The sequence below is a fragment of the Ovis aries genome, chromosome 12, assembly GCF_016772045.2.
Source record: "Ovis aries strain OAR_USU_Benz2616 breed Rambouillet chromosome 12, ARS-UI_Ramb_v3.0, whole genome shotgun sequence".
Taxonomy (NCBI): domain Eukaryota; kingdom Metazoa; phylum Chordata; class Mammalia; order Artiodactyla; family Bovidae; genus Ovis; species Ovis aries.
In genome coordinates this window covers 37843344-37868976 of record NC_056065.1, presented here as the reverse complement: position 1 = coordinate 37868976, position 25633 = coordinate 37843344, and the positions used below count along the sequence as shown (strand labels likewise).

Genomic DNA, 25633 nt, shown 5'->3' with positions numbered 1-25633 from the left:
TCAATTCTGGAGGAAATCAACATTGAATATTCATTGGAAGACTCATGCTTAAGCTCCAATACTTTGGCCGCCCGATGGGAAGAGCTGAGGCATTGGAAAAGACCTGATGCTGGGAAAGATTGAAGGTAAAATGAAAAGGGGGCAGCAGAGGATGAGATGGTTAGAGAGCATCACTGATTCAATGGACATGAGTTTGAACAAACTCTGGGAAATAGTGAAATACAGAGGAGTCTGGCATGCTGTAGTCCATGGGGTCACAGAGTTGGACATGACTTAGGAACTGAACAACAACAGGCAGCATTCAGTGCAGGATGGAAAGAACAATACTGTGTGTCTTCCTGAGGATGGGAACCTTGTTGACATCATCCAGATATTCCCGCACTGTGTCTGGCACTTAGAAGATGTTCAGTAGGTAAGTACTGACCGTATCAAGCTCCAAGAGTTTCTCATCAAACACTTTGCTTATATGTTTTTTCAGTTTTATTAGTGGTTTTGAAGAAGTAAGGCTTTTTAATCATTGTCAGACAGAGAGAGGCTGTACATTTCTACATTTGAGTAGAGGATCAAGAAGAGACTATAAAAGTTTCTTGAATCCTTCACAAAAATATCTAAAAAGGACTCCAGTTATCAAGGGAGAAAGGAAATAATTTCTCTTATGAGGAGTGCTCCAAGGCACTGGGGAACTTTGCATTCTTTACCAATGCACCTTCATTCTTTACCAATCCATCTTCATAATTATCATTTATGACGGCTTCTTTATCATTCCTGATTTCTTTAATCCCCATAGGACTGCCTGTCGGGTCCTTGGTCGGGTTATAATTATAAAGAAGCTTCAATTTTTTTAAGTAGAAGAAGTTAGACAGTCTTTGGAAGCTTTGTTTAATATTTGAGGTAGTCAATTTATACGCTATTTCCATAAAAATTTTGTTTGTTTTTTCTGCCAACTCCCTGATCACAGGATCTTCATCCCGAATCACTCGGTCAATAGCTGTAACAGTAGAAAGGCCATTAATTCAAAACATTGCTTTCACAGTCTGAGAAGCTCTCAGACTCAAAACAGTCTCACCACTTTTCACAGGAGCCCCGCTGCCCTAATTTTTGTTACTTAGACAAATAGCATCCAGGAAGTTTTTGTCTTCTGTCCTCACTGGACCTCGTTATGTGCTGAGGGCATATTTACGTGTTGAGCATTCTGCTAGACAGCATAAATATATATTCATGAATAGGCTCAATATTGCTCAGAATAATGAAAAAAGTAGAATCAGTCTAAATGTTCATCAGCAGGAAAGGGCTTAAAGTTATTAATGTAATATCATAAAGCCAAATAGGACATACATGTTAACATGATGATGTAGACTCATGTTTCTTAGCATGAAAAGATGTTTATGACATGAGTAAGTGAAAAAATTATAAAACAATTATGATAGTTAAAAAATAAATACATAATAGTTTATATTCTTTAAAAATACTTGCAATTAAATATATACCAAAATGCAAATATCATTATATCCAGATGCTGAGCTTGTGGGAAGTTATTATTTTCTTTCTTAATAAAAAGAAATAGAGAAGGAAAAAACAGATAGATGTAGAAATGAGAGAAAAAGAGAAGGAACAGAAGGAGGAGGAAGAGAGCAAAAATATCTGAGTAACATGGAGAGAGTGCTTAGCATTTAGCAGGCTGTTAATAAATATGAGTGAATGAAAAAATGAAGGAAGAAAATGATGTGTCAATGTAGGTTCATCAATTGTAACAAATATACCACTCTGCTGGGAGATGTTGGTAACAGGAGGAAGCTGTGCATGTGTGGGGGCAGGAGGTATACAGGAAATCTCCATCTTCCACTCAGTGTTTCTACTAATCTAAAATGGCTCTTCAATATAGTTTGTTACCAAAAGAAGGAAGGAAGGCAGCCACCTTATTTTCTGCTGTAACCTGTTTGAAATTCTGATCCTGAAGGGGAAATAGGCAGAGGCCGAGAGAGATCCAAACATGTTGATAGAATAAGTATTGAAAAGTGAAAGTGAAAATCACTCAGTCGCATCCGAGTCTTTGCAACCCTATAGTCCATGGAATTCTCTAGGCCAGAATACTGGAATGGGTAGCCTTTCCCTTTTCCAAGGGATCTTCAAAACCCAGATTGAATCCAGGTCTCCCACATTGCAGGTGGATTCTTTACCAGCTGAGCTTCCAGGGAAGCCCAAGAATACTGGAGTGGGTAGCCTATCCCTTCTCCAGGGGATCTTCCCAACCCAGGAATAGAACTGAGGTCTCCTGCATTGCAGGTGGATTCTTTACCAAATGAGCTATCAGGGAAGCCCAAGTCACTCAGTCATGTCTGATTCTTTGTGACCTCATGGACTATATAGTTCATGGAATTCTCCAGGCCAGAATACTGGAGTGGGTAGCCTTTCCCTTCTCCAGGGGATCTTCCCAAACCAGGGATCAAACCAGGGTCTCCTGTATTGCAGGTGGATTCTTTACCAACTGAGCTATCAGAGAAGCTCTTCTGATGCAAGTATATATTGCTATCTCCTAAAATGTAAATTCTCTAAGGAAAGGGACTTTGCTTTGTCTGCTGCTGTATGTCCTGCTCTTAGAATAGTGCTGTCATATAGTAGATGCCAGATAAATATTTGTTGAACAAATTAATGAGTGATTGAATTCTTAACTCTCTGTAGTTCCTAAGGATTCTAGGATGATAGCTAGGTCTCAGATAATGAGAGGGGTAGATGGAGAGATTGAAGCAGAGAGAGAAAGATAGAGGGAAAGAATAAAAAGTAAAGAAAGATGTCCCTTAACCCAGTCCTTCTACTGATTTCCCCTTAACCACCTAACTACCTCTGTAGTACTCTCGCATCCCTGGCATCACTATAGAGCTCAGATATAAATGGAATCACAAACAGGGAAGTTATTTAGGCCTATATATAAAGATTTCATTATAATTTCAACACTTACCCTCAAGCATGACATCAATTTCATCTCTGAGCAGTAAATGGCCACCCAATTTTGCCAAGTACCCTATGCACAAATTAAAATTAAAGTTATCCCAAAATACATTATGAAAATACATTATCTGATATTATCTACCTTTAGTGCTTTTTTCAAAGCAAAATATCTCTAGATTATTCTTGAATAATCTATTAGTGATTTAAAATAATTAATAAATCTTTATTGAGATATATGTGTGTGTATAAATGTGCACAAATCACATTTGTACACCTTAATAAATGACCAGAGTGAATACTTGTAGCTACCACCTAGGCCTTTAAATAGAATATTACCATATCCTAGGAGCCGCCTTTATGCCCTTCCCAATTTCCTCCTTCAGCTTTCAGAATATATTCTTTTGCTCAACACTACATTGTGAGATTCATCCTGTTTTTAAACATAGCAATAGTTCATTCATTTCCATTGCTACATGACAGAGGTTAGCAATGTTCTCTTGAAACAGAGCCATGCTTATAGGCTTATTTGCTTATGGATCATCTCCAGTTTTTCTCACCCTACAAACAGCAGAGTTGAGTAGTTGCCACAGAGCCTGGTATTCAAAGCCTGAAATGTTTCCTATCTGGTTCTTCACAGAAAGAGTTTTCTGAATGCTTTTTGTATGATATGCCATCTTATTAATGCATCACGTTTTAGCCATTCTGCTTATGATGGACAATGTATTGTTTTTAATTTGAGGCTATTATGAATAGTGATGTTATTGTGGGCATTCTTGTACATGAACTTTGGTGTAGATTTATATGCATTACTGTTTGGTATATAGCTAGGAGTGGACTTACTAGCTAATGAATATGCTTATGGTCACCTTTAATCATTACTGCAGAAGGGTTGCCAAGGTGATTACCAATTTTCACTCCTACCAGCATTGTATGAACATTTCTACTGCTCTCCATCCTCTCTAACACTTGATAATTGTTAGTCAATCTTTCAGTCAATCTCATGGGTTTGGTGGTATTATTATATTGGATACACAAATTGGATATATAATTATATATATATTTAATATATAATTAGATATATAATTTTGTATATTGGATATACAGTTGTATATTTCTTTTGCAAAATGTCTGTTCCGTATGTCTCTTGCCTGTTTTTCTATTGAGTTGTTTTTAAATTATTTATTTTTGGGCATTTTAAATTCTGGTTACTAGTCTTTGAAAAATATTACACCTATTACAAATATTTTCTCCTACCCCAGGGAAAAATTTTCCATTTGTACTTTTCTTTTTGATGAGCAGAATTATTTATTTTTTGGCTGTGCTGGATCTTTGCTGCTGTGCAGGAGTTTTTCTCTAGTTGTGGCTAGTGGGGGCATCTCGTGGTGGCTTCTCTTGTGGATCACAAGCTCTAGAGCACAGGGTCCACAGCTGTGGCACGTTGGCTTAGTTGTCCTGAGGCATGTGGTATCTCTCCAGACCAGGGCTCAAACCTGTGACGCTTGCATTGGCAGGTGGGATTCTTAACTGCTGGTCCACGAGAGAAGTCCTCTAATCTTATTGCAGTCCAATTTACAATTAGTGAATTTTGGGGTCCTGATAAGAAACAATGGCACCCCACTCCAGTACTCTTGCCTGGAAAATTCCATGGACAGAGAAGCCTGGTAGGCTGCAGTCCATGGGGTCGCGAAGAGTTGGACACGACTGAACGACTTCACTGTCACTTTTCACTTTCATGCATTGGAGAAGGAAATGGCAACCCACTCCAGTGTTCTTGCCTGGAGAATCCCAGGGAAGAGGGAGTCTGGTGGGCTGCCGTCTATGGGATCACACAGAGTCGGACATGACTGAAGCGACTTAGCAGTAGCCGCAAGGTCATAAAGATATTCTCTCATATTTACTTCTAGAAACTTTATTGTTTTACCCTTTCACATTTTTGAATTTCAAATTCAACTGAAATTATATGGCATAAAATAGGGGTTGATTAATCAAGCACTATTAAGAGAGAAAAAAAAAGTCCTTTCCTATTGCTTTGTAGGATCATTTACATCAAAAATTGTGTGAGGGTCAGTGTCTTAACTCCATTCTATCATTGTGCCATACCTTAATATATGATGGGTCTTGATATCTGATGGTATAAATTCTTCAACTTTGTGTTGGCTATTCTCAAATCCTTAAATTTTCATGTAAAAATTAGAATCAACTTCTCATATTTCATATACATACACACCCAAAACTGCTGGTAAAATTTTGTTTGGGGTTGTATCAAATATACCGATCAAGTTGAGGAGAGCTGACCATGTTACAATATTAAACATTTAATCCATTAACATGATATATCACTCTAAGTATTTTTTAAAAACTTCTCAGAATTTTCTAGTTTTGTTTTGTTTTGTGTGTGTATGTTTATGTATCAGTCTTGTACCTCTTTCCTTAGTTTTATTTTGGGATATTTGATAAATTTTGGTGCAATGTATTAGGCATTAAAAGATTAATTTTCTAGTATTTATTGTTAAGTGTGTAGAAACTGAGTTGATTTCTGTATGTTGGTATTATATATAGAAAACTTGCTAGATTTAATTCCTATAGTTTTTCTGAATTCTTTCCAGTGTTCTAAATACTCAATTATTTATCTGCAAATTTTGGAAGTTTTATTTTCTTTTTTTCCAAACATCCATTTTATTTCTTGTTATTACCTTATTTGGGAAATTCTTGGTCATTATCTCTTTAAATATTTAGTCTCATTTTTCCCCCTATCCTCATGGAAGTGTATATTAGGCCTTTTAACCATATCTCATGTTCTTATGCTCTTTTCATATTTTCCATTTTTATCTTTTCAAGTTTTGATCTTGAGGCTGAATATTTTATTCTGACATTTCTTTTTTTCTCTTCCTAAATTTATTTATTATAAATTGAAGGATAAGTACAATGTTGTGTTGGTTTATTCTGACATTTCTAATTCTCTTAATCTCATTTCAGTTCTTTCTAATATGCTGCTAACTTCATTCATTGAGATCTGCATTCTATCTCATTGTGTAATCTTTTGAACATACTAATCATATTTATTTAAAACTTCATACCTGATAAAGTTGAATAACTGCATATACTAGATTCTGTTTCTACGGTTCTTGCTTGTAATTAAAAAAATCTAAATGATTTTTAAAAATTAAATATCAGTTATAGTGTATACAGGTTTGTGTCGATACTGTTAGTTTCTGGGCATTTTATCTTCTCCCAGAGAGGATTTGTTTTTGCGTTTTTGGCACGCAGTTAGGCTAGAAGTATATCTCTTTAATTCCACCATGGAGTTAGATATTCAAAGATTCAATAATTATAAGGGCTGGTATATTTTTAGTTTACTCTTACTTGTAGGGTAGAGACATCAGGGATCAAGTGGAAAACTTGGGTGTTTTTACTAGGATCCCTCCTCATTGTCAATCCACTCCAAGTTTTGTTCCACTGGTTCAGTGAAACAGGTAAAATTTCTTCATAGTTTATCAGCCTCCCATTACCCTTTTTGAAATTAGAATTGGAAAATCTATAAAGGAAAATAACCCTCAAGTATCAGGCCTACTTCTTTTAGTTTTTCTACTCTTTACTGCCTTTATAAAAGCTTTTAAATGTTTTCAGATAGACTTAAAAATATTTTTGTTGATATTCTTATTATCTTCCTTTTACACATCATAAAAATTGATGTTATTGTTGTTTAGCTGCTAAGTCATGTCTGACTCTTTTGTGACCTCATGGACTGTAGCCCCACCAGGCTCCTCTGTCCATGGAATTCTCCAGGCAAGAAGACAGGAATAGGTTGCCGATTCCTTCTCCAGGGCATCTTCCCAACCCAAGGATCAAACCTGCATCTCCTGCACTGGCAGGCAGATTCTTTACCATTGAGCCACCAGGGAAGCCTGATAAAAATTCATAGGGATAAAGAAATTTGGTGAAGGTCACATGGCCAGTGGGTATTCATTCTGAGATTTCAGTGGAAGCTTATATATTCTCACCAATATTTCACATTGCCCCTACCTCAGTCAAAATAGGGATCACAAAAATCACAGCAATATATTATTTTGATAATATGATTTACAGATAATAAAACTTGGGATATTCTCATTGACAGGTGGAACATGGGCTTAAGAATTTAAGACTAAAAAAAAAAAAAAAAGAATTTAAGACTAATGCTTAAAGACAAAGCCCTGTGTTGTGGAGGTATCCTTAACTGGCATAGTTTTGCTTAATTTTGTAATCCAGTGTAATTCCTTTTAGAGTTAGATGGAGGGTACAAATAAACGAATGAAAATTTCCTATGCTAGAGAGTACTAATCGTCTCTATTGTCAAATTACTTTGCCAATAAAGGTCGATCTAGTCAAAGCTAGGGTTTTTCCAGTAGTCATGTATGGGTGTGAGAGTTGGACTATAAAGAAAGCTGAGCACCAAAGAATGGATGCTTTTGAACTGTGGTGTTGGAGAAGATTCTTGAGAGTCCCATGGACTGCAAGGAGATCCAACCAGTCCGTCCTAAAGGAAATCAGTCCTGAATTTCACTGGAAGGACTGATGTTGAAGCTGAAACTCCAATACTTTGGCCACCTCATGTGAAGAACTGAATCACTAAAAAAGACCCTGATGCTGGGAAAGATTGAAGGTGGGAGGAGAAGGGGGCAACAGAGGATGAGATGGTTGGATGGCATCACTGACTTGATGGACATGAGTTTGAGTAAGCTCCAGGAGTTGGTGATGAACAGGGAAGCCTGGCATGCTGCAGCCCATGCGGTCACAAAGAGTTGGACATGATTGAGTGACTAAACTGAATTGAACTTAGTGTGTGTGGAGGGGCAAATAGGGATTCTACAGGAAATAAATGAGATTTTAAGGGAATAAATGGGATGGGGAAAAAAAAATCTCAGTCCATAGCAAAAATGATTAAAGTATGGCACTATGAATATTATCAGATCAATTATTCACAATGTACAAATACTTTTTCAAGAGAGAGAAGTTAATGATAAAGTTAGATAAAATATTCTGCTTTAACAGATACTGTTAATCTGTTAATAATAGTTTGATTGTATAGAACTTAGTTTGTTGTTCAATGGACAGTGAGGTAGCAGAAAAGTAACAGGACAATGCTAAGGTTTTGGAAATATGTAATATGAAGCAATTGTTAGTAATAATAATAATATTAGTTTTCTTATATTATCTTATGAATTAGCTTTCATTTTATTTTAATGATGAACAATTTACATTATTAATTGCTTCAGTTTTTCTTACTGGTTATTTTAATAAAATGTGAATTACAGATAAATGATAAGCTTACATAATGAAAGGAAGCTATATTATAATGTTCCCATATAATACAACATCAAATAAATTTTCTTAGCATTTAATTGAAAAAATTACTTCTTTATCTTTAGTTCTCTTAGTAAAACTAAAGTGAGTTTTAGCTGGACACATGGTTGTTGAGCAGATGACTAGACTTTCAAGACTTCTCTGCAGCTAGGTATGGCGGCATGTCTATGTTCTGGGCAAATGATCATTTAGTAGGTTATATTCACTCTTTACAGAGATGGCTGTGTCCTCTTGATATATTTCCCTTTCCAGTTGATTGTTACATAGAAGTGGTGGCAGGAGCTAGAGCAAACATCTTGGCTCTGATGTAGGAAACTGTATGATGAGAATACAAGAGCAACAAAAGAACTGGCCCTAGTCTACTTACACTAGTATTGGTAAATGAGAAAGAAACCAGCTGCTATCTTGTTTAAGCCATAATTAGATTAACCCAGTGACACCTTTTGCCCTTTATGATTTTGCTTATGTCTTGGTGTAATGCTGCTAATACTGTCTGCAATGCAGGAGACCTGGATTCGATTCCTTGGTTGGGAATATCCTCTGGAGAAGGAAAAGGCAACCCACTCCAGTATTCTTGCCTGGAAAACCCCATGGACAGAGGAGCCTGGTGGGCTACAGTCCATGGGGTCACAAAGAGTCAGACATGACTGAGTGACTAACACACACATAATACTGCTAAAATGCTAAAGTTAATCAGAAAAGACAAAGAAGGACAAAAACCACATGCTAAGAATGATGAATTATAAATCCAATGATGCAATGAATATCTACATACACATATCACTTCTCATATGTGAATATATTGGAGGATAAATTCTCTTGGGAGGAGATCATTGAGTCAAAAGAACATGCATCTCACATTTGGATGGATATTGCCAAACTGTTCTTAGAGATTGTAGCTATTTACACTAACCAGTAATGTGATTGCCTAGTTCCTGCAACCTGGACAGAACTGTAGAGTATAAACTTTTTTGTTCTTTGTCAGTTTGATAGATGGAAACACCTTATCAATTCAGTTTGCATCACCTTTTGAATGAAGCTGTGAAAATTTTATGTATATGAACCAAATAAATTTTTTCATATATTTTGCCCATTTTCCTAGTGGGTTGTTTCTTTTCTTAGGGATTTGTAAAGATTAATTGCTATGTCGTGTTTAGTTGCCCAGTTCAGTTCAGTTGAGTTCAGTTGTTCAGTCCAGTTCAGTTCAGTTCAGTTGTTCAGTTGTGTCCAACTCTTTGTGACCCCATGAATCGCAGCACGCCAGGCCTCCCTGTCATCACCATCTCCCGGAGTTCACTCAGACTCACGTCCATCAAGTCCGTGATGCCATCCAGCCATGTCATCCTCGGTTGTCCCCTTCTCCTCCTGCCCACAATCCCTCCCAGCATCAGAGTCTTTTCCAGTGAGTCATCTCTTCGCATGAGGTGGCCAAAGTACTGGAGCTTCAGCTTTAGCATCATTCCTTCCAAAGAAATCCCAGGGCTGATCTCCTTCAGAATGGACTGGTTGGATCTCCTTGCAGTCCAAGGGACTCTCAAGAGTCTTTTCCAACACCACAGTTCAAAACCATCAATTCTTCGGTGCTCAGTCTTCTTCAAAGTCCAACTCTCACATCCATACATGACTACTGGAAAAAACATAGCCTTGGCTAAACGGACCTTAGTCAGCAAAGTAATGTCTCTGCTTTTGAATATGCTATCTAGGTTGGTCATAACATTTCTTCCAAGGAGTAAGTGTCTTTTAATTTCAAGGCTGCAGTCACCATCTACAGTGATTTTAGAGCCCCCCAAAATAAAGTCTGACACTGTTTGCACTGTTTCCCCATCTATTTCCCATGGAGTGATGGGACCGGATGCCATGATCTTCATTTTCTGAATGTTGAGCTTTAAGCCAACTTTTTCGCTCTCCTCTTTTACTTCCATCAAGAGGCTTTTTAGTTCTTAACTTTCTGTCATAAGGGTGGTGTCATCTGCATATCTGAGGTTATTGGTATTTCTCCCGGCAATCTTGATTCCAGCTTGTCTTTCTTCCAGTCCAGGGTTTCTCATGATGTACTCTGCATAGAAGTTAAATAAGCAGGGTGACAATATACAGTCTTGACATATTCCTTTTCCTGTTTGGAACCAGTCTGTTGTTCCATGTCCAGTTCTAACTGTTGCTTCCTGACCTGCATACAGATTTCTCAAGAGGCAGGTCAGGTGGTCTGTATTCCCATCTCTTGAAGAATCTTCCACAGTTTATTGTGATCCATACAGTCAAAGGCTTTGGCATAGTCAATAAAGCAGAAATAGATGTTTTTCTGGAACTCTCTTGCTTTTTCCATGATCTAGCGGATGTTGGCAATTTGATCTCTGGTTCCTCTGCCTTTTCTAAAACCAGCTTGAATATCAGGAAGTTCACCATTCATGTACTGCTGAAGCCTGGCTTAGAGAATTTTGAGCATTACTTTACTAGCATGTGAGATGAGTGCAATTGTGCGGTAGTTTGAACATTCTTTGGCATTGCCTTTCTTAGGGATTGGAATGAAAACTGCCCTTTTCCAGTCCTATGGCCACTGCTGAGTTTTCCCAATTTGCTGGCATATTGAGTGCAGCACTTTCACAGCATCATCTTTCAGGATTTGAAATAGCTCAACTGGAATTCCATCACCTCCACTAGCTTTGTTCGTAGTGATGCTTTCTAAGGCCCACTTGACTTCACATTCCAGGATGTCTGGCTCTAGGTGAGTGATCACACCATCATGATTATCCTGGTCGTGAAGATCTTTTTTGTACAGTTCTTCTGTGTATTCTTGCCATCTCTTCTTAATATCTTCTGCTTCTGTTAGGTCCATACAATTTCTGTCGTTTATCGAGCCCATATTTGCATGAAACGTTCCCTTGGTATCTCACATTAATGGACACTAAATGCTATATGAACCTGAAGTAAGCAGAGAAGGGAGCCTGGGGGATATAAAACTCAGAGGTCAGTTTTCAGAGGCATGGAGAAATTTAAAAAATAGTAAAAAATGGATTGGGAGCTGGAAGTCCTACTGTTAAGCATATACTGTATGTTCTACACTTCAGTTCGGTCGCTCAGTCATGTCCAATTTTTTTCGATCCCATGGAGTGCAGCGTGCCAGGCCTCCCTGTCTATCAGTAACTCCCAGAGTTTACTCAAACTCATGTCCATTGAGTTGGTGTTGCCATCCAACCATCTCATCCTCTGTCGTCCCCTTCTCCTCCCACCTTCAATTTTTCCTGGCATCAGGGTCTTTTCAAATGAGTCAGCTCTTCACATCAGGTAGCCAAAATATTGGAATTTCAGCTTCAGCATTAATCCTTCCAATGAATAGTCAGGACTGATTTCCTTTAGGATTGACTGGTTGGATCTCTTTGTAGTCCAAGGGACTCTCAAGAGTCTTCTCCAACACCACAGTTCAAAAGCATCAATTTCAGTGCTCAGCTTTCTTTATAGTCCAGCTCCCACATCCATACATGACTACTGGAAAAACCATAGGTTTGACTAGATGGACCTTTGTTGGCAAAGTAATGTCTCTGCTTTTTAATATGCTGTCTACATTGGTTATAACTTTTCTTCCAAGGAGCAAGGGTCTTTTAATTTCATGGCTGCAGCCACCATCTGCATTGATTTTGGAGCCCCCCAAAATAAAGTCCGTCACTGTTTCCATTGTTTCCCCATCTATTTGCCATGAAGTGATGGGACCGGATGCCATGATCTTCGTTTTCTGAATGTTGACCTTTAAGCCAACTTTTTCCCTCTCCTCTTTCACTTTCATCAAGAGGCTCTTCAGTTCTTCTTTGCCTTCTGCCATAAGTGTGGTATCGATTTCATATCTGACTTTATTGATATTTCTCCTGGGAATCTTGATTCCAGCTTTTGCTTCATACAGCCCCGCGTTTCTCATGATGTACTCTGCTGCTGCTGATGCTAAGTCACTTCAGTTGTGTCCGACTCTGTGTGACCCCATAGACAGCAGCCCACCAGGCTCTTCTGTCCCTGGGATTCTCCAGGCAAGAACACTGGAGTGGGTTGCCATTTCCTTCTCCAATGCATGAAAGTGAAAAGTGAAAATGAAGTCCGCTCAGTCGTGTCTGACTCCTAGCAACCCCATGGACTGCAGCCCACGGGGCTCCTCTGTCCATGGGGTTCTCCAGGCAAGAGTACTGGAGTGGGGTGCCATTGCATTCTTGGGATATACTCTGCATATAAGTTAAATAAGCAGGGTGACAATACACAGCCTTGCTGTAGTTCTTTCCTGATTTGGAACCGGTCTGTTGTCCCATGTCCAGTTCTAACTGTTGCTTCTTGACCTGCGTACAGATTTCTCAAAGTGCAAGTCAGGTGGTCTGATATTCCCATCTCTTTAAGAAATTTCCATAGTTTGTTGTAATCCACACAGTCAAAGGCTTTGGCGTAGTCACTGAAGCAGAAGCTGTTTTTCTGGAACTGTCTCGCTTTTTCAATGATCCAGCTAATGTTGGCAATTTGATCTCTGGTTCCTCTGCCTTTTATAAATCCAGCTTGAACATCTGGATGTTCTTATGCAATAATTTATCCATTCCTTCTTTAGTTGGCTGAATTCCATCCATCAATGCTTTCTTTAAGAGTTCATGGTAATGAACTTTTGCTGAGTTTTTATGTTTTAGAAATATTTTATTATCTTTATAGTTGGATATAATTTTATTGGAGGTTCCCTGGTAGCTCAGTTGATAAAGAATCTGCCTGCCATGTAGGAGACCCTGATTTGCTTCCTGGATCAGGAAGCTCCCCTGGAGAAGGAATAGGCTATCCACTCCAGTATTCTTGGGCTTCCCTGTTGGCTCAGATGGCAAAGAATCCACTTGCAGTGCAAGACACCTGGGTTTAACTGCTGGGTTGGGAAGATCCCCTGGAGGAGGTCATGACAACCCACTACTGTATTCTTGCCTGGAGAATCCCCATGGCAGACAGCTTGGCGGGCTATCGTCCATGGGGTTGCAAAGAGTCGGATACGACTGAATGACTAAGCAGAGCACGGCATCATTTTGATGATCTAAAATTCCTTGGTCACATATTTTTCTACTAAGGATTTGTAGGTATTATTCTACTATATTTTAGAGTTGAATACTGAAGTGGAGAAGTCTAATGGAAGATTAATTTATTTTGTAATGTATAGGTGACTTTTTTTACCCAAATGTTCAAAGAATTCTTTAACTCTAAAGTCCCATAACTTTGTTAGGAATGTTTTATTCTGTATAAAATATGTCTTGAAAATTTTTACCATCTTCAGTATATTTAATTAAAAATTCTTTTAGTTTTTAAATTTTATCTTTGAATACTTTTTTCTGTTTTAATTGTTCATTATTTTTTCAGGGATATTATCTTTCTGTAATCTGTCTTCTCTATTGTTACTCCCTAACTTTTCAAACTATTTCTTATTGGTTTACATCTTATTTTGCTAACATTTCTCAACCCTTTACTCTTGTCCCTTACAGGGTTATCAACACCATGTATTTTCTTCCATTGCCTGCAATGTAGTTTTTGTTTTCTTTAATAATGGTTATATATTTTTCTTATACTTCCTACCATACTTTGAAAGATTATTTTTCATGTGCTCCCATTTTACCATTATATATTCCTGAGCACTTATATCTATAGACCTTTATTTTTAAAACTTTTAGATTCATGGATAAAATTATTATCATTTTCAAGTACTCTGTAGAAACATTTTTTTAAATTTGATTTGTCTCCTGCATTGCAAGTGGATTCTTTACCACTGAGCTACCTGGGAAGCCCACAAGTATGATATGACCAAGTATTTTCTCATTCCTTGATGCCCTATGTACTTCCTGATGGCAAATGGGAACTCCTTCCTCTCATTCCAAATAAAGGATTATTAGTTTTGATCTTCCTGGTAAGAAGCTAGTGGGAAAAAAACTGGTTGGTCACATTTGTTCAAGGTCAAAAATTTTGGTTGTCTTCTTTTAGAATTGAACTGTACTCCCTCAACTCTACATTTTCTTTTTTTGAACTTTATTGAATTTGGTAGCTCTTCTTCATCTGTTGTGGGCTTTCCTGGTGGCTCAGATGGTAAAGAATCTGCCTGCAATGTGGGAGACCCAGGTTCAGTCCATGATTTGGGAAGATCCCCTGGAGAAGGGAATGGCAACCTACTCCAGTATTCTTGCCTGGAGAATTCCATGGACAAAGGAGTCTGGCAGGTGCTGGTTCGTGGGTTGCAAAGAGTCGAACAGGATGGAGCGACTATCACTCATATGTTGTAATTTGTGTTAGAGATGTTCATGTTCTGTTAAAGACTGGCATTTTAAAAAATGTATTATTCTTCAATGGGGAGAGGTGATTTTTAAGCAGCAAAGGAGAACTGTAGTGGTTTGCCACCTTCTTAAATTTTGAAATTCATCTGGTTGAATATTTTGTATGATAGTTTAATTACATACTTATACTCAGCTGTGTATTATAAAATAGAACTCTATTCTCATCATATATTTTAACTTCTGCTCATTATAGATACCATCATGAAAATTAGAGTCCATCCTAAACAAAGAAAATCTGTAATTTTTTCAAGGCATCTTCTAGCTGCTATCCATTCTTTACTTGTTAAGACAAATTAGGAAATGAGAACTGAATTTTACTTACCTAGTAAAATAACTGATCCTCTTCTCAGATATGTTCTGGTACTCTCCAGGAATCCTAAGGTCTCAGATATCAAATTTCTAATGTATTTTTGATGAGAAATAAGCTGAAAATAAAAAGGAAAAAAATTCTCTCACTTCTTGAAAATACACATATGCTAAATTCAGAGAGGTTTCCAGGGAAACGAATTTGGTTGCTTATACCAAATCAGGGCCAGGTTAAAACTTGGGGGTTTCTATGTAGGAATGTTACTCTCTTGCTTGCAGGTATTATTTAGCTTGTTATATGATATCCAGTCTTTGGGTTTCCAACCTTTGGTTAAAATCCTTCCATCCCTACCTGTCTATTGTTGCAGTTTATGCTGATTTTCAGAAAACCAGCTCATTTAGGCATAGAAAACTAATTCTAGCTTTTCTTTTGGTGATCTGAAATGCTGCACCCATCTTTACACTGCTCAGAGTAGGTGGGTTGGAGGAAGAAAAAATAGATGATCCATGTAAAGGAGAAGAAAGTGGGAAAGTTTAATTTTTCTCTGGTCTCAAGCCCTAGATTTAATTGTCCATTTATTATCTTCTCTTCAGAGTCCTTCTAGATTCACCTTGTGCCCATTATGCTTTTCACCACTTTGTATATCCTTTAAAATTGTTTCTGTAACTCTTAGGGTAGTAAATCTTGAGTGGACACTTACAAGATTATTACAGATGTTGAGCACCACCAGCTCAAAATTGTAATATTCATCCTTTAGGAAATATGATGTTGACCATTTTAATTCTGAGGCACAGATTTTTAATGTATATTTACACGCCTGTGAAGCAGAAAAAGGTCAGTAAAGATCCATTCCATCTGGTGTTATATAAAACACTGTGATTCTCTGCAAAACTAAGAAAAACAAAATTTCAGGACTTACTTTAACTACTCTTTCCTCTGTATCTTCCAAAAACAGGATCAGAGGCACCAAGCCTGCATAAACCACATTGTTTAGCATCCATGTGTATTGACTCATGTCCATGAGTAACTGACCAAAGTGGTGAATGGCCATACTCCGAATACCTTCATTGCCCTAAAACATGCACACGGAAAAGACCTCATTTGAGAATATATATAGACACACACACACTATACATATATACTAACATATAGTATGTATATATATACACACATGCACTATATAGTATATATATTTATATCATGTATATACACTATATATGATGTGTATATATGTGTGTGTATATATTTATCGTTTGTTTTTAGAAAAGATTCGCCTTGGGTCTAAGAAGTCACCTCTTCTTCTGATTTTAAAATAAGACTTACTTACCAAAATTCATATTACATGAAAGAAAATCCCCTGTGAAAAGTAAGCTTCTTAAATTTAGGAAGATAGTATTTAATAACATACTAAAGATATGACTGGGGATGGTCTTGATCACTGTCTCCTGTACAATGTCATGAGCCTCCATCCATAGTTTTTGCTCCTTGGAAGAAAAGCTATGACCAACCCAGACAGCATATTAAAAAGCAGAGACATTACTTTGCTAGTAACAGTCCATCTAGTCAAAGCTATAGTTTTTTCAGTAGCCATGTATGGATGTGACAGTTGAACCATAAAGAAAGCTTAGAGCCAAAGAATTGATGCTTTTGAACTGTGGTGTTGAAGAAGACTCTTGAGAGTCCCTTGGACTGCAAGGAGATCAAACCAGTCAATCCTAAAGGAAATCAGTCCTGAATATTCATTGGAAGGACTGATGATGAAGCTGAAACTCCAATACTTTGGTCACCTGATGCGAAGAACTGACTCATTGGAAAAGACCCTGATTCTGGGAAAGATTGAAGGCTGGAGGGGAAGGGGACGACAGAGGATGAGATGGTTGGATGGCATCACCAACCTGATGGACATGAGTTTGAGCAAGCTTTGGGAGTTGGTGATGGACAGGGAAGCCTGGCATGCTGTAGTCCATGGGGTCGCAAAGAGTTGGACATGACTGAGCAACTGAACTGAACTGAAAAATATAACGTGAAAATCCATATAACTTGGAGATAATTTCTATCAAAATACTTAGGGTAATGTAACCACGATGTATTCAAATGCTGGAGGCCTTTACAGAATTGCTGCTGAATACCAACTCGAGTTCTTTGTGTAGTGGCATAATACTAGGTTTCCAAGGGTTTACTTAGTCCAAATAGGAATTGAATTATAAGGATTCTAGAAGAGAAAAATTACAAGTCAGAGGAAGAGGTTAATTTTAAAAAAATATAATATCACTTCCAGTTTTTACAAAAATATTATTCCATTCTGAAGATAAGTATTTACATGGACATACTAATTATCAGCTGTATGAACTTGGCCTAATATTCACTTCAGTTTGCCTCAGTTTGCTTATATGTAAACTGGATAATAGTAATAGAGTTGTCTTCTAGTGAAAGTGAAAGTTGCTCAGTCATGTCCGACTCTTTGCAACCCATTGACTATTCAGTCCGTGGAATTCTCCAGGCCAGAATACTGTAGTGAGTAGCCTTTCCCTTCTCCAGGGGACCTTCCCAACCCAGCGATTGAACCCAGGTCTCCCATAGTGCAGGTGGATTCTTTACCTGCTGAGCCACAATGGAAGCCCAAGAGAGTTGTCTAGAGAATTATATGAAATTGTCCATGTAAATCCCTTAGAATAATGCCTGGTGTACAGTAAATGCTCACTAAATTTTAGCCAGTGTTATTATTACTATTATTATCATTATGTCCTTATTAAAATCTTTTCTGGCACTAAGTTTCCTCTTTTTATAATTTAATAATATTGAGCCCTTTTTCAATGAAATCTGCAGAACTAGTAAGAAGTTACAAATTTTGGCAAGATAATTTACTATGACACAATTCTCTGGTTCACAAACAACTCATCAAAGGAGTCTTTAAAAACAAATATATTTCTCATAGCATACCAACATGTTCTTGTTTATTAAAATACTATATTTTTAATAAACTATACATTTGCCATAAATACTACACATTTACCATAAAAATGAGAATTTTCAAAACACACAACTTTCTGATCACAGACTTTCTAATTAATGTTTTCTATGATAATAAATTCATTGGGATATTACACATGTCAACTCTAATACCCATAATATGCCTGCTACTCACTCTGTTTTACAGATGATGCACTAACATACTGAGCCACTTGCTCAAGATTTCACAGCTAGTCAGTGGCAGCACAAGGATTTGAACCTAGAAATTCCAGATTCAGGGTTAACAAATATAGTCACTAAACTACAATTCCTCTTTCATCTAAGAATAAAGGCTACATTTTGACTCTCATTTCCTATGGTCAGACTTATGTAGTTTAAAAACAAACATACAGGGCTTTCCTGGTGGCTCTGAGGTAAAGAATCTGCCTACCAATGCAGGAGACATGGGTTCGATCCCTGATCCAGGAAGATCTCACATGCCACGGAGCAACTAAGCCTGTGAGTCACAATTAGCCTGTGCTCTAGAGCCCAGGAGCCACAGCAACTGAGCCCATGTACAGCAACGACTGAAGCCCACGTGCCCTAAAGCCCATACTCTGAAACAGGAGAGGAAACCACAGTGAGAAGACTGTGCTGTGCAACTAGAGTATAGCCCCCTGCTTGCTACAACTAGAGAGAAGCCTGAGCAGTATGGAAGACCCAGCACAGCCAAAAATAAATAGAGAGTTGGACTGTGAAGAAGGCTGAGGGCCGAAGAATTGATGCTTTTAAACTGTGGTGTTGGAGAAGACTCTTGAGAGTCCCTTGGACTGCAAGGAGATCCAACCAGTCCATTCTGAAGGAGATCAGCCCTGGGATTTCTTTGGAAGGAATGATGCTAAAGCTGAAGCTCCAGTACTTTGGCCACCTCATGTGAAGAGTTGACTCATTGGAAAAGACTCTGATGTTGGGAGGGATTGGGGGCAGGAGGAGAAGGGGACGACCGAGGATGAGATGGCTGGATGGCATCATGGACTTGATGGACGTGAGTCTGAGTGAACTCCAGGAGATGGTGATGAACAGGGAGGCCTGGTGTGCTGCGATTCATGGGGTCGCAAATAGTCGGACACGACTGAGCGACTGAACTGAACTGAACTGAAAATTTTTAAAGTGTGTAAAAACACATATACAAACTTAGAGCTTTCTTGGTTAATATTATTATCTCTGAAAAACAAATGGCAGATCTGCACAAATTGCCTGCCTTCTGTTCAGTTATTCTGGTATGTAATATCATTGCCTTAGCTGGTGCTTCAGCTGAATGATGAAACCTAATGATCTCACATATCTGCACAACTCACATGATCCATCAGAGGACAGTAGCTGGAGGCAATTCTGGTAGACAGGGAGGAGTAGGTCACCTTGTCCAGTTTGTCTAAAAGTTTTCTGAGGGTTATCAAGGCCCGGATTACAACTGTCGTATCTTTGGAAAGGAAGGCATCCAAGATGGATGTTAATAAGCTGCAGACATTTTCTATCTATGTATAAGAGAAAGAAAATAGTGGGAATTAGGAACTAGAAGGAGACTTGAGGTAGCATTTGATATGCACACCTCTGAGTTTGGGCAGCATGCAGTGATGTGCTGGGGCTGGCTTACAGGAATCAATTGTCAAAAAAAAGTCACTATTAAAAATTTAAATTAAAAAAATTTAGAAATAAATAAAAACAATGGTAGTAAATACTCAAGACTCATTTCTTCCTATTTCTTTTGCTAAATTTGCTAAATTTTTCTGCCTTTCAGGAAGTTTACATGTATTGTATCTGTATGGTGGAAATATTAACTAATAATGTGCTACTGTGCATCTCTGCCCAGATCCATGTTTACTGATGTCCCTTTGATAGACTGAAATCAGCGATGGTGGGAGTATTTACACCAGGGAATAAGTGGCCTTATTTTCACAGAGTTGATTGTTTAATAAATATTTACCAACATGCCATTGGCAGTACTAACACCTAAACTAGATGACAATGACCTGTTTGGACATGAGAGCCACTGAGCTCCTGAGCTAAGTTGTGGGCTTCAATTGCAAATCAGAGACATGCAGAATATCAAGCCATTAGAACATGAAAAAGAGGCATCAAAAAAGAAAAAGAAAGGCTGGAAAGAAAAGAAGTAAAAGAAATAAATACTATTTGCCAAAGTAATAGCCAGGAGACACTTGTGTCATGCAGGAAAACTGAGTCCTTACTAGTAGATGGTATGTGAAACCTCAATCCAGACCACTTTCTACTATGTCTCTCTTGGTCAGAGCACTAGACAAGGCAATAAATAACTTTCTATTTACAATTCATACTACTGACTTCTAAAGCCAATAAACTATGTCTTACTTCATTCTAAATGCAAAATGAGTGCCCACTGACTGTCTTTAAGCTTTCAGAGACTATTCTTAATAGATATACTAGGATTTATTAAAGTTATTGTTAAATCAATAACAATTTATGGAATATCTACAGTCTCAGCATTGTGCAAGGTACTTTGGAATTTGCAAGTGAATTACAAAACTTAGGAGTATGCTTTGATGTACTCTTCTGGGAAGGCAAGCAGTATTCACATGACAGTGGGAAATGATATAGGACAGTAGTTCTCTGGTTTAGCCTGTATTAGAATCACCTGGCTAAAGCCTTTGACTGTGTGGATCACAACAAACTGGAAAATTTTCAAGAGATGGGGATATCAGACCACCTCACCTGCCTCCTGAGAAATCTGTATGCAGGTCAAGAAGCAACAGTTAGAAATGGACATGGAACAAAAGACTGGTTCCAGATCAGGAAAGGAGTACGTCAAGGCTGTATATTGTCACCCTGCTTATTTAATTTCTATGCGGAGTACATCATGCAAAATGCTGGGATGGATGAAGCAAAAGCTGGAATCAAGACTGCAGGGAGAAATATCAATAACCTCAGATACACAGATGACACCACCCTTATGGCAGAAAGCAAAGAGGAACTAAAGAGCCTCTTGATGAAAGTGAGAGAGGAGAGTGAAAAAGTTGGCTTAAAACTCAACATTCAGAAAACTAAGATCATGGCATCCAGTCCCAGCACTTCATGGCAAATAGATGGGGAAACAATAGAAACAGTGACAGACTTTATTTTCTTGGGCTCTAAAATCACTGCACATGGTAACGGCAGCCTTGAAATTAAAAGACACTTACTCCTTACAAGAAAAGTTATGACCAACATAGATAGCATATTAAAAAGCAGAGACATTACTTTGCCGACAAAGGGCCATCTAGTCAAAGCTATGGTTTTTCCAGTAGTCATCTATGGATGAGAGATTTGGACCATAAAGAAAGCTGAGTGCCAAAGAATTGACGCTTTTGACCTGTGGTGTTAGAAAAGACTCTTAAGAGTCCCTTGGACTGCAAGGAGATGAAACCAGTCCATCCTAAAGGAAATCAGTCCTGAATATTCATTGGAATACTGATGCTGAAGCTGAAACTCCAATACTTTGGCCACCTGATGTGAAGAACTGACTCATTTGAAAAGACCCTGTTGCTGGGAAAGATAGAAGGCAGAATGAGAAGGGGACAACAGAGGATGAGTTGGTTGGATGGCATCACCAACTCAACAGACATGATTTTAAGCAACTCTGGGAGTTGGTGATGGACAGAGAAGCCTGGCATGCTGCAGTCTATGGATTTGCAAAGAATCAGACACGACTGAGTGACTGAACCAAACTGAACTGAGGATCACTGGAGGAATTTTGAAGTCATAGGTTGGTGGGCACAACCTCTAGGATTTCTGATTCCATAGGCCTGTGATAGGACCTGACAATGTGCATTTTTAACAAGTTTCCAAGAGACGCTGATGCTGTTAGTTTCAGAGTCATAGGTAGAGAGCCAAAAATATAAATATTATATAAGCAATTGCTTATAGTTGGTGTGGCTCTGAAAGGGATCAGGCTGCTAGAAAGCAGAATATTCAGTGAAATTTGACTTGAGATAATCATTGAAAAATAAGAAAAATGTGAATGTGTGAAGGAGGAAAGTATTATAAAGGAAGAAAAAACTTGAACGAATGCTCTGAGACAGGAATTAATGTGTATTCGTGTGTATGTTGGAGTGAAAAATAACTTACAGACGTGGTTTAGACTGTAACAAGAGTGTTTATGTAGGGCAATTTGGTAAGTCCTGAGTGTAGTGAATAATCTTCTGGAAAAATATAAATAAGTTGATAAAGCCTATTGACAACACATCCTTTCAATTCAACTCAGTTTCCTTATTGATAAAATACTTGAGTTGGTTTTGTTTTAGTGATGTATAAACTAAAAATAATCAGTGTTTTGTCAGTAGTCCGACTCTTTGCAACCCCATGGACTGTAGCCTACCAGGCTCCTCCCTCTGTGGGATTCTCCAGGCAAGAGCACTGGAGTGGGTTGCCATTTCCTTCTCCAGGGGATCTTCCTGACCCAGGGATCGTACCCTGGTCTCCTGCATTCCAGGCAGACACTTTAACCTCTGTCGTGTCGCGCAGTTGTGTCCAACTCTTTGCAACCCCATGGACACCAGGCTCCTCCGTCCATGGGGTTTTCTAGGCAAGAGTACTGGAGTGGGGTGCCATTTCCTTCTCCAGTAATGATATTGAGTTATATCAAATCTCAGATCATAACTGAATGCTGGCAGACACAAATCACATACACACGCATACCTCATTGATAACTGGTGCCATACTGGCAATTTTCTGAAGGCTCAATTTGCAAACTGCAGGATCGGGGTCATTGACCCAGTTTCTGAAGAGAACCAAAAATTTTTCTGGGAATGGGTCCTTGAAGAAATTGTTGAGAAGCTAAAAGAAAACAGTTAAGTTCGTAGATGGAATAAAGGCCAAGCATGATTTTTTTGCTTCAGCAATAAAAATCACGAGATGTTTAGTAAAACGAATACAAATCACACTAAAACTCTAAATACAGATACATACTTTTACTTCACATTTATTTCTGGGCCCATAGAGGGAAGGAGAAGTAGCAGATATAATAGGAAATATGTGATTTGTTATATACATATGATGAAAGAAAATTTCATCATATCTACATATAGATATGATGAAATAAATTTTTACATATAGGATAATAGAGTTTATGTTGACTTTTTATACTTTCATGCTGCCTCCTCTTTCTCTTACCTGGAAAACCTTAATAGCAGTTATATGTTTATTTATTCATTTTCTACCATGTAATGCATACCATGGGCTTCCCTGGTGGCTCAGATGGTAAAGAATCTGCCTGCAGTGCAGGAGCATGTGTATGTGCTAAGTCACTTCAGTTGTGTCTGACTCTTTGTGGCCCTATGGACTGTAGCCCGCCAGGCTCCTCAGCCCATGGGATTCTCCAGGCAAGAATACTGGAGTGGGTTGCTGTGCCCTACTCCAGGGATCTCCCCAACTCAAAGATCGAACCCGTGTCTCTTATGTCTCCTGTATTGACAGGCAGGTTCTTTACCTCTAGCATCACCTGGGAACCCAGGAGACCCAGGTTCAATCACTGGGTCCAGAATATCCCTTGGAGAAGGGCATAGGAACCTACTCTTGTATTCTTGCCTGGAGAATCCCATGGACAGAAGAGTCTGGTCTGCTAGAGTCCATGGGGTTGCAGAGAGTTGGACATGACTAAGCAACTAACACTTTCACTTTCAATGCATATCATAATCTTAAAATTATAGTATCAACACGTATAATATCAATAAACCCTCTGGGGGGGAATATTTCTTTACAGATTTTTTTTAAATCTTTGTGTTTTATCTCACTAATGATGTTTAAAGTACCATGTTCGTATGTTACTTAATATCCTCCACAAATCTGTGGGGTGTGTGTGTGTGCATGTGTGAAAGAGAGAGAATCATACAATTCATTAAGAAAAAACTAAGGTCATAGTAGCTGAATGGATAAAGATCAGGGTATTCATATATGAAACTTTAATTTACAAATAATAATATTTTTAAAATGTTCAACCTCTCTGAAGGTTTTAACAGTAAGAACAAATCAAATCACCCTCAGGACATCCATTCTGCCTCTCACATTGGAGAGTTTGTCCATGGGGGTGAAGTGCTATGGAATGAGCTCACCAATGAACTATGTGGGGAGCACTGATGGCCCTGCCTTCCAGTTAACCGTCCCCAGCCTGAGAATGTTTATGTCGCTAAGTTGTGTCTGACTCTTCTGTGACCCCATGGACTGTAGCCCGCCAGGCTCCTCTGTTCATGGGATTTCCCAGGCAAGAACACTGGACTGAGTTGCCATTTCCTTTTCCAGATACTCTTCTTGACCCAGAGATCAAATCTGCATCTCCTGCATTGGCAGGCAGATTCTTTACCACTGAGACACCAGGGAAGCCCAAGAATGCTTATACACTTTAGTTATTATTGCAAACTCTTGGAATTTATTATAAGAAAATAAAATACCAAAAGAGAATTTAGGCACAAAGATGTAAACTCAATTGCTGTTTACAGTAGTAGGAAACTAGAAATAACAAATATTAATATATGGCATGGGCATTGGTAATACTATCTTAGGTATCACTGGCTGAGAAGACCATAACAAGGTAAAATACATAGACTGTGTGCTCAGAATAACTAAAGGCCAAGGGGCTGCATAGTTGAACTGGAAAGTTGACAATTGCCCAGAAGTTCTAAATAGAGAAAGCAGTGGAAGAGTATGGTCATTGCTGATTTCCTGGAAGGACAGTCATGTGATTCTCCAATTTTATTACATCCATAATATAATATTACATCAAGTAAGTATTACATCCATGATTAGAGAGACAACTAGGATTCATTCAACATTATCAGGTATATTAATGATGCTTATATACATTTTATGTAGTCGGTATGTTTATTTTTTATTTGTTTTTTTTTTTTTCAGGCTCAAGGATTCTTATTTTATTCAAAGGATTATATGCCATTACCGTCAATCCTTTTGATGATCAGATTGTCATAGGTTTTCCTGGGGATGCTCCTTCAAGCTGGCTTCTGTGTCCTTTTGACACATTCTGTCATTTTTTAAGTAAGTCTAGCAGAACAGGGTGTTCCAGATTCATTGCGTACATTCCCTGGAATCAACCATTCCTATAGGGAACCTGTGTTCCTTTTTGTGGGAAATGTATTTAGAAACCAAGATCTGAGGAGTAGAGATACTCACAACTTCTAGGCCTTTCTGAGCTAAGAAATTTCTTTTCTCCCTCCCTCCATCCTTTTTTTTCCTCCCCCACCACCTGTCTTTCTCTTCATAAATCTATTTATGTTAAAAACCTGAACTCATTTGTTTTATTTGAGATAGAAATTAAAAATGAATAGTAGGTGTAAATTTCTTTTAACTGTGTTATTGTATGGGAGGGATTTTGTATGTTATGTTTAGACTGATTTGGTATTTGTACAATAAAAATAATGAGTCACAAAATAAAATATGAGAGATTCAAATGTATTAAGCAAGTTTGAAAAACATAGGTGATCTGCTATTGCAATGTTACGTTAAACTAATTCTCAAAGCTTTAGAAGTACATACTATAGTATAGGGGTATGCCTTTGTAATTTATTAACTATTTTGCTATGAAGTTTGAAATCATGTCAAACTTTGGGAAATATTTAGCATCATACCTTAGATTGAAACTTGTATATTCTATATTACTTTTAGGGAAGATTAGATTTCATTTAGTTAATTTCATTTAATAGAATTTTCTACATGCTTTTTGTAAGCAAAAAGCTTCAATTTGCTTAATGTT

General features: G+C 38.0%; 1 protein-coding gene across 1 annotated transcript in view; it reads right to left on the bottom strand.

The window, feature by feature from the left end:
- Positions 1-653: 653 nt before the first annotated feature.
- Positions 654-25633, bottom strand: part of MROH9 (maestro heat like repeat family member 9) — a 72123-nt gene continuing 47143 nt past the window's right edge. The window contains exons 14-20 of the mRNA XM_027976065.1: positions 22570-22707; positions 19221-19397; positions 15833-15985; positions 15614-15730; positions 14929-15031; positions 2957-3019; positions 654-988 (exon numbers count right to left, since the gene is read on the bottom strand). Of these exons, the coding sequence (XP_027831866.1) occupies positions 654-988; positions 2957-3019; positions 14929-15031; positions 15614-15730; positions 15833-15985; positions 19221-19397; positions 22570-22707 (1086 nt within the window). The remainder of the gene's footprint in view (positions 989-2956; positions 3020-14928; positions 15032-15613; positions 15731-15832; positions 15986-19220; positions 19398-22569; positions 22708-25633) is intronic.